The sequence below is a fragment of the Mus musculus genome, chromosome 5 (assembly GCF_000001635.26).
Source record: "Mus musculus strain C57BL/6J chromosome 5, GRCm38.p6 C57BL/6J".
Classification (NCBI taxonomy): Eukaryota; Metazoa; Chordata; class Mammalia; order Rodentia; family Muridae; genus Mus; species Mus musculus.
The window spans coordinates 28,359,277-28,375,846 of record NC_000071.6 but is presented as its reverse complement, the minus strand read 5'-3'; the positions used below and the strand labels follow the sequence as shown (position 1 = coordinate 28,375,846).

Below are 16,570 nucleotides of genomic sequence, written 5' to 3'. Positions count from 1 at the left end.
ACCTTCCTGTATAACATGTTTTCATTTATTAATCTGACTTAACATGCAAAGAGCTCTATAAGAAAGGAATTGACACTTAAGAACACCTCTCAGTTAATTCTGATTAAATGGGTTAGAAGCAAAGAATAAAGAACCCCAGTGACCCCTGGCATAATTAAAATTACAGCCTTCTATCACATGTGTTAATCCTCTTCTCTGAGCATTCGCCACAGATTCCCCCACCCCCCCTTTCAGGTTGTACCTTGTTTTAATACACTGATTTTCCTAGAAAGCATTTTTATTTATAGATACAAGTTAAATACTCCAAAGAAGGAAGTTTTAGTTTCATGTTCAGGAACACTGAGTGAATTTATGCAAGGCACTGTTGTTGGTTCAAGCAATAAACTAGAATGGTGACTGTAAGCTGTTGTATAAAATACTGCTCTTGCAATCTTCCAAGAGATCTTACATTCTGTTACAAAACGGAGCAGTGCATACAAACCTGCTACCGCTATGCCTATTAATAGGCCTTACTAGCAAATCCTCCCAACGACTGTTAGAACCTTGTAGAATTAGTTCTAAGACAGACTTTTTTGTTTTTACTTTCTAAAGAAAACAGAAGCAATTGAAAAGCAAAGCCAGGCGATGGTAGCACATGACTTTAATCCCAGCACTCAGAAGACATAGTCAGGTCTACAGCCAGAGCTATACAGAGATCCTAGTCTCAAAACAACGACAAAAGCCGTGGTCTAGTTATATGGAGAAAAAGCATATAGCCTGTAAATTCCCAACTGTAAACAAATTTTCCACATGACCCACTGACAACCTAAGGATGAGCACTTGTTTCCAGGAATACTGTAGTGAACAACAAACGGCAGTACTGGAACACTACATAGCAACAAGCAAGGACAAGTTACCAGCAGGTACAACAAAGCCAGTGAATCTCGGCCGCCTTATGCCCCAGGAGAGGAGCCAGACCCCAGACACATGCAAGAGTCCATTTAGAACACAAGATGCTCAGTGACTGGCAAGGCCAACACAGACTCTGTGTAATGGCACTGTCTCAGTGATTGATCCTGCCTCAAAATAAATAAAGTGCACAGATCCTGAGGGATAATCCCTAAGACCTAGGCATGAGTGCATGAGCTCTGTCTTTCAAATATAATAAACAAAAAAACCTGGTGTGTTCTTTGTAGAACAAAGAGATTTTCTTCATATAGAGAGCAATTCTATAATTTTAACTTTCAATCATTTGTGGCTACATTACTAAACTGTTAACACTGGTTAACAGTGTTTAACAGTTTGTATAATTAAATTGCAACATTAGCGGTGGGCTACATTACGATATCATCTAGGGACAGAAAAGTGTCTCAATAGGTAAAGGCTCTTGCTGCCAAGCATGGGTACCTGAGAACTCAGGTTGTAGAAGAAAACCAACACTCAAAAGTTGTCCTCTGAACTCCACAGGAATGCCCAGGCATAAATGGTTGTGCACACAGAATTTGTATATGGGACGATTCTGACTGCTGTATAAGAAATCTGTATGAAACAATTTCAGTAGCTATTTTGTGGCCTCTGGGTTGTCAGTGTGGCCTTTAACCCAGCCCCACCTCCAGTGCTGTGCATATAAAATGCTGACATAACAGAGTCAAGTTAATGGGTTACTGAATTTGATAAGTCACCTCTACCTTTAATGGCTCTTTCCACTGTGTTTAGCTGCTTGTGTTACTGCTGCAGATGGCCATTCATTGATATGATTAAATTTGATGGTATGATAATGTATGGTAATCATGATTAATCAGAAACCCAGAAGCAAGTGGAGGATGCTGGGTATTATGTCACCTGCATTTTAAACTGCATTCTCTGCTTGCAAGCCTGACAATATCTGACAGCTGGAAGGATCTCCTACCACATTCTCCTGCTACTCCTCAAAGATCTGATAAGAGAAAATGTCTATCAACCCTTCCCTATCTTAAGTGCTAATAATTATAAGGCATTGCAGCCATGTTGTAAAAACTGTAAGCACTCAAAAGCAAGACTTTCCTTCCTAGAGAGCATCGTCTTGATTCTCATCAGTGAGGCTGTAATCAGAAAAGAAATGGGATTTGCTGCAGCAGTCTGGAAGACATGATTTGCATGAAATAGCACTCAGGACCTATCCAGCAAGCCCCAGTCACCAGCACCTGATGCCACACACCACACCCTGGCCCAGAGCTCTACTGTACCAGCCTCATTTGCCAGGTCAAGACAAACAATAAAGACACTGCTAAAGATTAATTTCAACTTAAAACTATAAATTTAATCCTTGATTTAAATAAAGAACAACAAAAAATTATTCAACACCAGTATGGAGAAAAGGAAAGTGGACACATGCTTAAGCAAGAAACTATTCGCAATTGATACCTTTTAGGAAAGGGAACATCAACTTTCTCAAATGGGAGTGTAACTGGGTATATCACATCAAATAACAAATGGGAGTGTAACTGGGTATATCACATCAAATAACAAATGGGAGTGTAACTGGGTCATCACATCGACCACACTCCAGGGTAGGCCCCGTGCACTCTACTGTTTTCAGAGGGGGAGAGGGGTGTTAGTGTGGTTTTATTGTTTTGTGTGTGTTTTACTGGGCTTTTGGTTTTGTTGTTTGGGGGGGGGGGGTTAGAAGAAGAGGGAAAGGCAGGGGGGGAGAGAGCATGAAATTGTATGAGTAGGGTGGAGGAGAGAATCTGAGGAAGGGACAAATACGATTAAAATATATGCAGAAAGTTTTAACTTAAAAAAAAAAAGGGAAAAAAATTTTCTACAGCCTATCTGTATATTACCGGTTACCAGAAACATTACTAGTCTAATACAACATTGCAAAACTTACAGAACGGAAACCGCTTTAATAACCTATGTCAGGAAATTTGAATCAGCGGCTCTCAACCTTTCTTCCACTATGACCCTTTAACACAGTTCTTCACGTTTTGGTGACCCTTGAGCCAGAAATTTTATTACTACTTCATAACTGTAAATTTGCTATGAATTCTAAGTATGTTTTCTAATGGTCTTAGCTGATCCCTGTGAAAGGGTCAATCGATATCCCCAAAGGGGTCAGACCCACAGTCTGAGAACAACTGCTTTAAATGGAAATTTATATATAAAACAGCAATGGGACGGGGATGGAATCTTGACCTATCAAAACCCTCAAAGTAACATTTATTGCAATAATTGACATTTTAGCATTGCTATGAGCAAATTATGTCTTTTCTAGGACAAACAACTAAAAAATATACATGAAGAAAAGAATTCATGACTTTCTATGGTAATGACATACAAAGGAGGTACTGTCTCTATGCAGTGAAACCAAGATTCTTAACATGAAAACAGGAACACTTGAACTGAAAGTAGAACTCAGGAAAAAAAAAAAAAAGACAGGACCTTAAACTAGTGACTCCTATCATAAAAACAAGACATACATGTGTTCTGAACTGATACTGGCAAGCTCTAGCTGTGCCGCTAATGTAATGGTTGGTGCTAATAGGCAAGGAGTCAGAAAGAATACCCTAGGAGCCCTGCTTTGGATGTTACTAGCTCCTGTGGGCATCTATCATATAAATCACAGGTGCACTTTACATTCAGAAGATTTTAACACTGACTCAAGACAAATGTGAAACAGAGCCATTCTGTATTCAATATCAACTGAGATATAATGTATATTTGCAAGAAATTTGAAAGTCTGGTCTGAAAATATAAAATAATCATTTCATTAAATTAAAAAAGGAAATCCACTGCATAGACCTTTTTTTGTTTGTTTGTTTGTTTTTGTTTTTTTCGAGACAGGTTTCTCTGTGTAGCCCTGGCTACACACTCACTCTGTAGACCAGGCTGGCCTTGAACTCAGAAATCCCCCTGCCTCTGCCTCTGTCTCCCCAGGTGCTGGGATTAAAGGCGTGCACCACCACCGCCTGGCTTAGACCTAATTTTTAGCCTGAAGCTTAAATCACGAAGTACTGAGGCTTACCAAACATGGGTGGAAAGGGTTAGAAACCACATCCATGTGTGAAAACTAACATGACTCAAAAAACATGACCAAGGAGCCTCCAGAGCAGTTCCTTCCAAAACTGAGTATTTTAAACAGGATCTTCTTAGAGCATTTCTCACCTTGACATTTAAATCTTTGACCTAAAAGACGATATTCAATTACCAAATAGTCACTATTTGTCTTACAACGTTTTGGTTTTAAGAATGAAAATCTAAAATAATGCTAAGTAAACACATGAAAGTGTTTGATGTTAGGCTTCTCTGTATTAATTTAATGGTGGCAAGATGGAGGCAAGGCTGGAAATAATCTGGGCTCAATCCCCAGCATCATTGAAAACACAAGCACAAAAACCACATTAAACCAACAAACCTAGAGGAAACTGTCACTAGGAAAAAAACTCTACACATATTACTTCTTAGTTATTTTTGAAGTTTTCATGAAATTGTCAAACTAAATAGACCTTTAAGCTAGTAAAGTTACTTCTAGTGAGGAAGAAACAACATGCTCACGCTGAATGGCAAATGTACCACAGTTCTTTTTAGACCTGGAGCTGGGGCCACCCTACCCTTGAACGCCCTGTATGCTTCCCAGTCAGTAAAGCAAAGAAAGGAATCATTCTTAGTTCAGTAAGTACTGCCTAGTCCTCCTATATAAATTCATTGTGCCCTTGAAGACAAACCAAAAAGTAAAAAAATAAAAATTTAAACATTCTCCCCTCTCTACACTACTCTCTTTCACAAGTACCAGTACACTATCTCAACTCTAATATTGTGTAACAGTTTCCTCAAATATTGTAACATTCCATCTCTCAGTAGCTCCTTAAGTCAAAGGTGAACAACTTGAAACAGCATCAAGAAGTCCCTGAAATAGACCAGATTGAGTAGGCTCTCCTTGCCAGAGTAAGCAATAAAAACTCAGTCCCCTTCACAAGGAAGCTGAGCTGCAAAGAAAACTCTCAGACCAGAACAGCTGCCTAGAAGAAGCAGAAACCAGGAGAGCTGCCTGTAAGAGGTTTAGACCCACTGAGACACCTGGAAAAGACTCTCTCCAACCTATTGAGCTGCCTGTACGCTATACAGGATGCTTCCTCGGGTTCCCTACCTTGTGAGTTATCACCCATGGTGGGCGCTGAGTCATTTCTGCTCCTGTAAGTAAGTCCAATAAAAACTAATTGGTTCATTAAAGTTGGACTTCAGTGGTAGTCATACCTTAGTCTGACGTGGGATTCCTATTTGGGGTGAGATGATGTGTGCATTACATCTCCTGAAGAACCATTTTGTCACACAATTACTTCTTAACAGGAAAACCATCTGCATACTAGTGTGTGCCGCATTCTTCAGGATAGTGTCTAGTCTCAGAGCAATGAGAAGGCTCCCCTGAGAATGATGATGAGCAGAATAAACTTTACTCTGCTCAATTTCCAATTCTCTTCAAACTGGTACAAAGACTTCCAAATTCAAATTTAATTTTATGCACCAAAGAAATATAATGAATCCAGCAGACTTAAAAAAATCTAAAGTTGTGTTTCTTAAATGGGTTTATTATTTCTGTGTATAGTCTCTGTATGAATGTGTAACCTAATACTGGAGATGGAACTTAGAACTTTGAATTCTGCTGCCGAGCCATAATCTCCAGCCTTTCATTTTCTTTGTGGCAAGGTCTCACTATCTAGCCCAGGGTGGCCTCTACCTCAGGATCCACCTGCCTCAGCCTCCTAATGCTAGGATTACAGGCATGTGTGGGGACTGTGGGCCACTGTATAAAGCAAGAGTCTGTGTAAGTAATACTAATTGTCTCTCAATTTTGGGGAAGAACTAGGATAGAGTTTGCAATACACATGACCAGCAGTAATAAATGGTCAAAGGCTTAATTAGACCATAATATTGTTTCAGCTGTCTTTATAATTTTATTTAGGTTTTAAGCAAAGACACAACTCAGGCTTCATTTAATACTGCCTACCCCCACATTAGGATATAAAACTCCCAGCTACTGCTCTAGTGCCATGCCTGTGTGCTTCCCACCATGATGATCCTCTAAAACTGTAGGCAAGCCCCCAAATAAACATTTTCCTCTTTAAGAGCTGCCTTGGACATGGTGTCTCTTCACAGCAATAGAGCAGTAACTATGATGCCAACCACAAAGTCTTACAATCTGAGTTCCATCCCTGGAACCCAATGGTAGACGGAGAGGACAAATTCCTTCCAAGTTGCCCTTTGACCTCTAAGTGCTTAGCTTTTATTTTCCTCTAGTAATATTCTTAAAACAGCATTAGGTTTTTTCCTCTATTATCAGATAAAATTCTATTTGTACAAGTGAAAAATAAAAGTTAAGTGAAAATTGCAAATTCTCTAATTTCATATTGATAAGCAATGTTTCATAAAAATATTAAATTACATAAATTTCTGAAAACTAGAATTGCTTTTTTACATCAAATTCTAGCACCATGATGTAAATTAAACATGAAAACAAGACCAATAGCAAATTTCACACAGATCTTAGGAAAGAGAAGCAGTATTACAAATTAAACCAAGTGCTTCCTCACAAGTGCGTGGAATGACAGCATGGCAGCCTGGGGACACTGCCACTTACAAAGATGTTCGAATAAGGACTGGTAACTAAAAACAACTAGTTAAAAGCTAAATGTATACAACTTGAACAGCAATCTAAGAAAGAAAAACAAAAACAAAAAAACAAAAAAACAAACTTTCCTAAGTATGGGAACGAGGCAAAAAAAGAACCAGTTTCAGATGGTACCACCACAAATAACAGCCACAAAGCAAGAGTGTCGAAAAATTGCTCTAAACCCTGAATTCAACAGTGAACTTTTCAGTGGATCTGGTTAGTTAGGCAGGCTCTCCATCTAATCCATCTGGAGTTACCACACACATCATCTATTGTTCATCATCAATGGGCAACATACACATACTCAAAAATCACTTTCTTTTTTCCATACAAATAGTGTTGGCATTTCATTGCCTGGACTAATTTCCCCATGGTTCTTAAAAAGAATATGTATTCAGGGCTTTAATAAACCAAGAATTCAAAGAAAGTAAAATGCATATATTTAAGCAAATACTGGACTGTTTTCTTCTAGTTACAGATAAATGACAAGAAGCATATGAGTGTGTGCTTTGTTTCAGACTTAATTTTTTTACTGAAGAACAGGAAGCCTGTGGCTCAGGAATACTCTCAGCTCTTTAATAACCAAGCACTTGATTCTTATTTCCTAGAATTTGACACAAAGACTCACATATGTCATGTTTTCTGTAAGATGTGCCCTCAACACAGAACCATGACAAGATCAAAATTCATATTCTTTAAGATGAAAGGCATCTTAAATAATCGTGATTCAGCAATTTTACGGCTACAGAATTAATTCTGCTCTCAGCCAGTGGCCTTAAGGTTTTAATAAACATTTTCCACCAGAGACTGCAGTGAACATTTACCAATGCCCACACTGTTTCTGGCCAGACAAGCACAATACCAGTACCCCTCTCCCCCTGCCAGACAGAACAGCTGCTACTCACTGGAAATCTTTGGGGTCCCACGGCAGGCCTCGGCTGGCTTGGAACTGGCAGCAAGGGCACTGTAAGAAAATACATTTTAATCACCTGGCATCAGACCAGCTGGCAGGATGATAACACAGGAGCTCTCCCACAAAGTATACATTACATACACTGAGCACATAGTAACATCAAGTTTAGACTTCATCTATAAACACTTAGTACTTAAGGGAGAGGGAAGGGTAATTTTGGCCCCAGAATAGAACAGTACCAAGTCAAAACTTAAGTTCTAACAGAGAATAACTATTTAGAATTCAAATATTTTTCAACAAAAGAAGGTAATTTTTTATGAAATAAAAAAATCTAGTTTCAGTAGGATGTGACATTGTGGGGACACTTGTAACTCTACCATTCAGGAGTCAGAAGAAGGAGGACTGTTGCAAGTTTGAGGCCAGACTGAGCTAGACAGTGAGCTTAATTAAGACTGGCCAGTTATACACAAACTGAAACGTGAATCCTATGGAATCATAAAACAGGAAAGAGGAGAAAAGGAAGAAAAAAAGGCAGGCAGAGGAAAGATGGAACAACGCTCGTGTAGGCTTACAAAGAATGACAAGAAAGCAAACTTCTATCCTGATACTTGCTGTTTGGTTTTGTTTTCAAAGAGGAAAAATTCTTACCAGTATACCAGACCAGGAAGTCTACTTAAGAGAACAACCCCTCCTATGGTTAAGATGAGGTTTCTCTCTGTAGACCTGGCTGCCCTAGAAATCGCTCTGTAGACCAAGCTGGCCTTGAACTCACAGAGATGCCCCTGACTCTGTCTCCCAAGTGCTGGAATTAAAGGTCACCCAGCAGAGGACATCTTATAGTAGACAAGAAGTGAGAGTGCTACTACACTCTTAGAGCTAAAGCATATGCTGTCCTCTTTGTAAAGTGCCACATATTATAGTAATCTCACTGACCTGGATTTGAAAACTCATCACTGTTGTGTTGTGTGGGAGCTCACAGTTAAATATGGTGCTAGATGCACCCAGGATGCACCTTATGAGCACCTTAAATGGGACACATTTGGAGAAGTCTTTAAAGAGGTCCAAATGGTGAGCATTAATTCAACCTAATCAGTATCCTAGAGAAAAGGAGAGCAAAGACTATGCTCACAGAGAGACCATGTGGGGACATGGAAACACCATAGTCAATCCAAGAATTGAACCCAGGGTAAGGAGCCTGCCCATGCCTACACCTCTTGGTAGAGCTTATTACAGCAGCCTCAGCAAAAGAATAGTCAAAGGTTTAATACAGCACAACTTTAAGACTCTGGGAAATGAGACAGAAAGACACAGATATGTACCTGAACAATCAATCCAAATCACTTTTATACAGTGACAAATCAAACTGTTTCACTTTCTATACTTACAAAATGAGTCCTACATTAAACTGAATCATGGTTAGTATAGTTAACATCACACTTTTACAGGCTCAATGTCAACTGAGCCTGTGGGCTACCACCCTATTTGATCAAAAGCAAATCCAGCAGAAATGCAAACCTCTCTCTCGAGTCTATTCCAACATAAAGCTTCCTGTGAGAAGACACAGTGCAAACAGGAATCTAAAGGGAAAGAGCAGGCTATGAAGCAGAGAAGGAAAAAAAGAGAAAAAGTATTCTCATCTCAGAAGATTATATGAAGAAGGAGTAGAAAGAAGGTGCATTTAACAACAGATGGACAGTATTTTTAAATCAAGTACCAAATATAAAACACCTAGCTAGCTTCTCTACCAGACCATTAATAGGAACTAAACAATTCCAACACAACACAGTAGGAATTGGGAGGTAAGAGTTGATTCTAATGAATGGGTTTGTTAACAGAACCTCAGAGGAGATGGCAATGCTGACAATGTCTCCACCCTCTGTGTTCCAGAAAAATAAACCATGTACAGAGTTCACAGGAGCAGATCAGAACATGGGAACAGGTGTGCTCTGGCGCAATGCAGAGAGCAATACAATCAAGGCCCAATCCTATGCACCTCATGGAGAAGGGAACTTAAAATTTTTGATGTTTCCACCAATCTAGTTAAGCATTGAACCTGAAACTTTGGCATTTACTACTTAGCAGCCTGTGTGTATCTAACAGAAGACATAGTCTTTCACCCTCAAAAAGAAAACAGACATAATTTTAAAAAGACATGCAAGGTTTGGATACTCTGTCTCAGTGGAAAAGCATTTAGCAGGGGAGGTTCTGATTTTCAGCACCAACACATATATACCCACATGCAAACATACTCATACATTTGCTCAGAAAATTAATTTTCAGGGGGGATGTAGACATAATTCAGTGGTTAAGAGTGCATACTCTCTCTTTCAGGGACTCAAGTTCATAACTCCATGCTGGACTGATAACAACCACCTGTAATTCCAACTCAAGGCATCCAATACCTTTTGGCCTCCATGGACATCTACATACACATGCACATACACCTACACCAACAAATATTCACATAAGTAAAAATAAGTCTATCTAGGCATAGAGATATATGCCTTTAATTCTAGCACCCAAGTAGCAGAAGCAGGCAGATCTCTGTGAATTTCAGGTTAGCCTAGTCTACATAGTTAGCTCCATGCCAACAAAGGCTACATACTAAGACCCTGGATGGATGGATGGATGGATGAATGGATAGATGGATGGATGAATGGATGGACAGAATGAATGAATCTTATTGTTTGCTTTGAGACAACAGGGTATTACAATGTAGCTCTGGCTGTCTAGGAACTATATAGAATAGGCTGGCCTCAAATATGTAGAGATTTACCTGCCTCTGCCTCCCAAGTCCTGGGATTAAAAGGTGTACATTTTAAAAAGACCTATATGTGCATTAAGCTATAAAGACTTTGAGACATGTTAGTTTGAGCTATAGTTTGCAGGTATAGAACATATCTCAGCACTCAGCATCTCCCAAGAATTGGGCTTCTGTTTAAACTTATTAACAAAATACTAAATGAACAAACACATGCAACCAATAATAATAAGGTTTTCCTCTTTCTGGCATAAGGTATATGAAAGGCAAGGAACAAGTAGTTTCAAAGATCCTGGGCTCATGGTGACATTAAAGAGCTTCAAGCAGACTTGGTATTTATTGAGTCATTCAAGTTCCTGGATGCAGGACCTGAATTTAGTACTTGCTCAGTCTGGTGACTTTCTGCAAATAATAACACTTGGCCTACAGCACATTCCAGGGCCTATTTACAGCTTTACTATTTAGTGCTTTCAACACTATTATTTGTTAGGCTGAAGAAAATCTATGTATCTTACCAGCCACCAGTTTTCCAATGAAATTTACAAGGAAATACCTAATTAACTGATTCTGGTGAAGGACAACTACTGAGAAGTTCAATCTGGGGAAACAAAAGAGACTTATGTTGGGGGCTGGAGAGATGATCAGATCCCTAGAACCTGAAGAAATGTCACATGGCTATGTAACTCAGCTCCAATTCTAGCATTGAGAAGGTAAAGATGGAGAATGCCTAGAATAAGCAAACAACTTGACTAGCATTGGCAAGAGACCCTACATTTTCTATCTCAACTAGTGAAATCTCTTTACCTCTTAAGCTCACCTCCCTTCCCTATTCATCCAATCCACTGCAATTACATGCAGCCTCCCACTGCCTCTGCTGCACAATGCTCTGACTCCTGGCTTTTGCAGTCATCTATTAGCTAGACACACACTTCTCCCCAGGTACACTTCCTGGTCCATCCACTGAACTGGTCTTCACAAGCTATCATCACCTTTTACCGTTAGACTACTCAAGAAATAGCTTGCTGTTATTGAGTAGAACTGAGACAAAATAACACTTGATTTTCAGTTAGCTCATGAGACACCCACCTATCAAGACTTTTCATCTTTCCAATTTATCCCAAATGCTAAATGACTACTAAGTAGCTGCAATGAGCTCTAACAGTACCCACTTTAACAACCGCTCTGTTGTCACTGTGACTTCTGATCTTGCTCTTCCTTGAACCATCACTACAATGTGCATTAGCTAGTGGCTCCTGGGCCAAATATGCTGTTGATGTTTTCAGTTGTCTCCACAGTAGTCCATTCTTAACTCAGATAAGAGAATCACTACAAGCTGTTTGGTCTAACAACATTTCCACAGTATAAGAATCAAGTAGTAAGATGTCATTACCAAAAAGAAAAAATAATAATAATAATAGAGCATTAAAATGATACATAAATAGAAGCACAGTAAAAATGCATTCTATTACCAAATGACCAGTTTCAGCTATGTGAGAACCCAAATTCCTTTTTGCCCCAGCTTAATATACCATAACCCAGACAACTTCTCCCATTAAAAACTAAAGTCCTTACCCTGACCCACACAGGGGGGACCCTGCATCACTTCCCTCCTTTTGTTACCCATAAGGTGTTTGTCTCTCTTAATTACTTCAAACCCAAGACTTGTGCTCACTATCAACAGCCCCTCTTACTTGTGTACCTCTCCAAGACTTGTGACCATCTTCAATGATGAGCCATTCCTTCTCATTCTGAATGTTCCTAGAACTAACCAACTCAATGAACTCCTACATAACTGTATGCATTCCTGTAACGCCTGTTTTAATGATAGTTTTTAAATGCTTTAACCTCCCTTTTAGCCCTCCCTTTTATCTACCAGAGGTAGTGGAAAAGAAAGGATACAGGGGAAGTAGACCTGTTCAGAAATGGTTCTTTGGAGCAACTCCCGTCTGTGTTGTCTGAAAATAGGTAACACAGTCAGCAGTGGCAGGTCGATCCACTCACAACACCTCACGGAAATAGCAGCAGTCCAGTAGAGTCAGGTCAGCAGCAGTGGTGGCATAACCAAGCAAGAACAGCCAGGCCTCAGTCTCAGCACAAGTCAGCAGGAGAGAGCCAGAGAGACACCAGGTACCAGGAAAAGTTCTCGCCTGTGCCTCTCTTAGTACAGTGAAGATCAGCAAAGAAGCGAGACCAACAATCATTGTACAGCTTAGCTCTATCAGCAAGCCAAGTTCAGCTTCCATCACTGTCCATCAAGTCCTATTTATACCCTCCAAGCTTCACATGTCCTCCATGGGTCTTGCCTCAGCATGTACCTTGCCTCAGCATGTGCATCTGTCTCAGCTGACATCACTCTGTCAATCAGCCCAAGTTCATAGAAGCAGCAAGAAACTGCAGCGCGTCACCAGAAGGGTTTTTTGGGCATGTTTCTCTCTATGTAGTGCCGACAAATGCAATGTAAGGCAGACCAAATACATGCATTCAGTTAGCAAAGAATCTTTCATCACCTGTCCTCTCAAGTGCCTGCTTTAGCAGAACATCCTCTCTCCTGTGTCTACTTCAGCAAAAGACTCTTCCAGAAGTCTGCCTAAGTCTTTCACCTGTGTCCACTTCAGGAAAACACTCCTTCACCCTTCACCCATGTGCCCCAGCAAAACACCATCCAACACAACTGACTCTTCAAAGAGCCCTCAAGTTTCCACTTCAGACTCCCAACACTGATCTACTTTCCCTCATCATCTGCATGGCACACAAGGCCTATTACCAACCTTGGGTGCTGAGGTACAGAGTCTGCCTCTGCCCATGAAGGAGCAAGAACATGAACAGAACTCTGGTCTGGTCTGCTCTGCTCTCTAACAAAAGCCAAGGTGCCTGGAACAGGTGGAATAGAGAGAGAAGCAAGTGTTTCAGAGAAGCTGCACATAACGGCTCCCAGCTGCAGCACCTGTCCTGTTATAGCAATAAAGGAAAGACAGCCTGGTTCTTCCCTGCCAGGTAACACAAACTAAAGAGGCACACCATGTATGACTTAAGAAGCACAGTTGTCACTTCGAACATCTTTGCCATGAGACATATGAAATAAACATTCAGAGACTTCAACAACTACCTTCAGGTTGTGCCTCACATTGAGACTGGCACAGTATATTCCATTCAGAAACAAAGTAGGAGATAGACGCTGTGAAGAAAGGAGCTTCTTCAAAATTACATTACAAGTTACACTGTGTCTGTGACTCCTCACAGACCTGAGTATGAATCTAACTGCTACTGGGGTGGCTTTGTGAATGAACACATACCAGAAACGAACACGTACCTTGAACAGGGGTTACCACTGTCCCCTTGAAGTGTGGGTTGATGTGGATGTTCTTGGGCTGCTGAGGAGTCACTGGGGGAGGGGTCAACATCATCCTTGGAGTCTCAATCTGGGGGGGCATGTGCACTCCCTGTGGTGGGGAGGGGTGATGCGGATGCTGTAAGGGGAGTAGAGGCTGCAGCTGCTGTTGCTGGAACAGACTTCTGATTGGCTGCTGCTGAGGTGGTGGTGGTGGTGGTGGAGGAGGAGGCTGTGGCTGTGGAGGAGGGATTAATCTTGGAGAGTGAGCCTGAAAACCACCAAAAGAGAAAATTTTACAGAAATAAACATTTAGAAGAATACAAAAGTAATCCTGATGTGCTATAAGCTTACACCAATTAACTTCTTAGAAGTAGACTTACAGTAAAAACTTGTACACAAACTTTGCACAGAGGATGTGCAATAGACTTACGCAACTCAACCAGTTCATGGCAAAGACAGAAGAAATGATAGCATAAATTCTGAAGAAAGAAAATTTTGCCCAGGAAATAAATTGCCCATAATGAGCAAAGATATCCATAGCCTCTAAGCATAGTTAGCCCTGCCTCTTCTCAAGGGGATAGAAGGCAGACAGAAACAATCACTAGAAACTTCCCATTTAAAAGGGAACGAGTTACACTGTGTCTGTGACTCCTCACAGACCTGAGTATGAATCTAACTGCTACTGGGGTGGCTTTGTGAATGAACACATACCAGAAACAAACACGTACCTTGAACAGGGGTTACCCTGTCCCCTTGAAGTGTGGGTTGATGTGGATGTTCTTGGGCTGCTGAGGAGTCACTGGGGGAGGGGTCATAGAGCTGCTACAAGGAGCTACATAGAGCTGTTCCAAGAAGAAGATACTTTGAGAAAGTGGTATCTGGGCCAAGTCTCCATTGGAGAAAAGAGATGCATCACACAAAGAGAATAATAGACTATGAATAGAGAAAAATAGGTAAAAGGACTTCCTGTTTAATCAAGGGGGGGTGGGCATAGAATATGTATAGGTCAATAAACAAAAAAATTAGAAGCACAATTTAAAGTAGCCAAGATACCTAAAGTAGCCCTGCGATCCCCTACAGCCCCATGTCTTAATTTCCCAGAAAGCAGCAGGCCTATTCCTGACAGGGCCAGAAAGCGAGTTTGAGTCAGACAATCTGATTCAACAAGTTTTGCTTTTAATCACTAATCAAGTCAACTCTACTGCCAATTAGTAGTCAAAACACTTATAATTCAGCTGTCTAATTAGTCCTTTTCCCTGGAATGATGCCCAATTATAGAGGATCTCTGCATTCCAAGTGAAAGATACAACATGCATGGTGAGGAAGCCCCAATGATGCCCTTTCTGGGAAAGTGACTGACTGCTCATAGTGTGAGATGGACGAGATGAACACAGGCCTGTGACAGGCTATGGCAAAAGCAAATAGCCACAGTCTGAGGGAAGACTTCAGAGGAACAATAAGATTAAAGTTAAACTGTATATAGCTTTGGCTGGCTGTCTTTCTCAAGAAAGGACTTCTCCAAAGATTCAGAAATCAATAAACCTGAACTCTCCTATTCTGGGAATCCAGGGCATGTTGCTCATTACTTTTATGCATGCAAGTGTGTAATATATAGAATTGAAAAAGGCTGCCTGTTAAGCTTACCGAGAGAGGCTGGCACTGAAATTGGGGGGGTGGGGGGAGGAATCTCCTCTCCTCCCCATTTCAGACACTAGATATTTGTCTGGGGATGGAATGCCCCCCCCCCACCCCTTACTTTCTGACAAGGAGGGAAGAGAACAACACACTGCCCAAGAATAAAAAAAAAAATCATTGTCATTGAGAATAGCTAAGTCATGTCATTGAGTAATGGCCAATATTGAGAATAGCAAACTGTTTAATAGAATATTGAGAATAGCAAACTGTTTAATAGTAAATCTTACTATTGTTTATCCCATGATATAAAAATATCTAAAATACCTACAGTGTGAAAGAGAAACTGTTTCTTCAGCCATGGGAAGCTCATTAATGAAGAAAAAAGCTAAACTACAAATACCTCAACATCCCTGGCTTGTTTCTGGTAGATGCTGTGAGCCCTTATTTAATAATGTTACCCTCCTACTGTCAGTATTCATTAACCTGGAGGGCCTCAGCTGAGCAGAAAATTCTGCACTGGCCTGGACTCCACCAGGAACTCTAGCTGGGTGCTTTAGAAGGGCTTCCCCACAGTTGATTTCTCCTGAAAGGAGAGCACAAACCCTGAGAGAGACCAGGAAAAACACAACTATTGCAAATGTTCCCACCAAAGACATAGTACCGTGGCATGATGGAGCTGTTAGCCACATGTTCAACCTTTGAACAGCATGTAAGTGTGAGGGGTAGGAGGGGAAGAGGGATAGCTCTAAAGCAAAGCAGCCTGAAAGAGAAAGGAAGTCATGGGACACCTCAGACCCTGGGGTATGAGCCATAACACAGACACCCAAAATGAGTGTCCACTGAGAGTGCAGGCTAGGACTTCAAGAAGAACAGAACCCAGATCAAGAAACAAGACCCAAGAACATTCCTCTGAGAATGTGGAGGTGAACAGGCAAGAGGACAGATCCATTCTTCGTAAAGAGAAGTAAACAGGACCTAGCATCTCTGAGGCTTGGGGAGGGACATCACAGGCAAGCCCACTTCCATGATAGCCCTAATAGGCTGAGAGACAAGGCTTCAGCCAAAGTGCATGGCTGGTCAGAGGGTTTGGTGGCTATGCAACCCACCAGGTGGTCAGTCACACCAGCATCCAAAGACACAGCTACCCTGTTAGGATGCAGGTTACCTTTGCTTTTTGACTAGCTGTTAAAGGTTATCTCCCACCTGCTCTGCATTTTCCTTCTGACTGGTAAACAGGCACTCATGCTGATGAAAAACTAGTCTGGTGCATAACTTGTTAACCTTGACAGAGAACAAACCAAT

The 16,570-nt window shown here is 40.9% G+C and overlaps 1 protein-coding gene across 4 annotated transcripts in view; it reads right to left on the bottom strand.

The window, feature by feature from the left end:
* Positions 1 to 16,570, bottom strand: part of Rbm33 (RNA binding motif protein 33) — a 102,409-nt gene that overhangs the window by 43,398 nt on the left and 42,441 nt on the right. For all 4 annotated transcript variants that reach the window (XM_006535734.4, XM_006535735.4, XM_006535733.4 and 1 more), the window contains 2 exons: positions 13,613 to 13,901; positions 7,534 to 7,592 (listed from right to left, as the gene is read on the bottom strand). In XM_006535734.4, the coding sequence (XP_006535797.1) occupies positions 7,534 to 7,592; positions 13,613 to 13,901 (348 nt within the window). The remainder of the gene's footprint in view (positions 1 to 7,533; positions 7,593 to 13,612; positions 13,902 to 16,570) is intronic.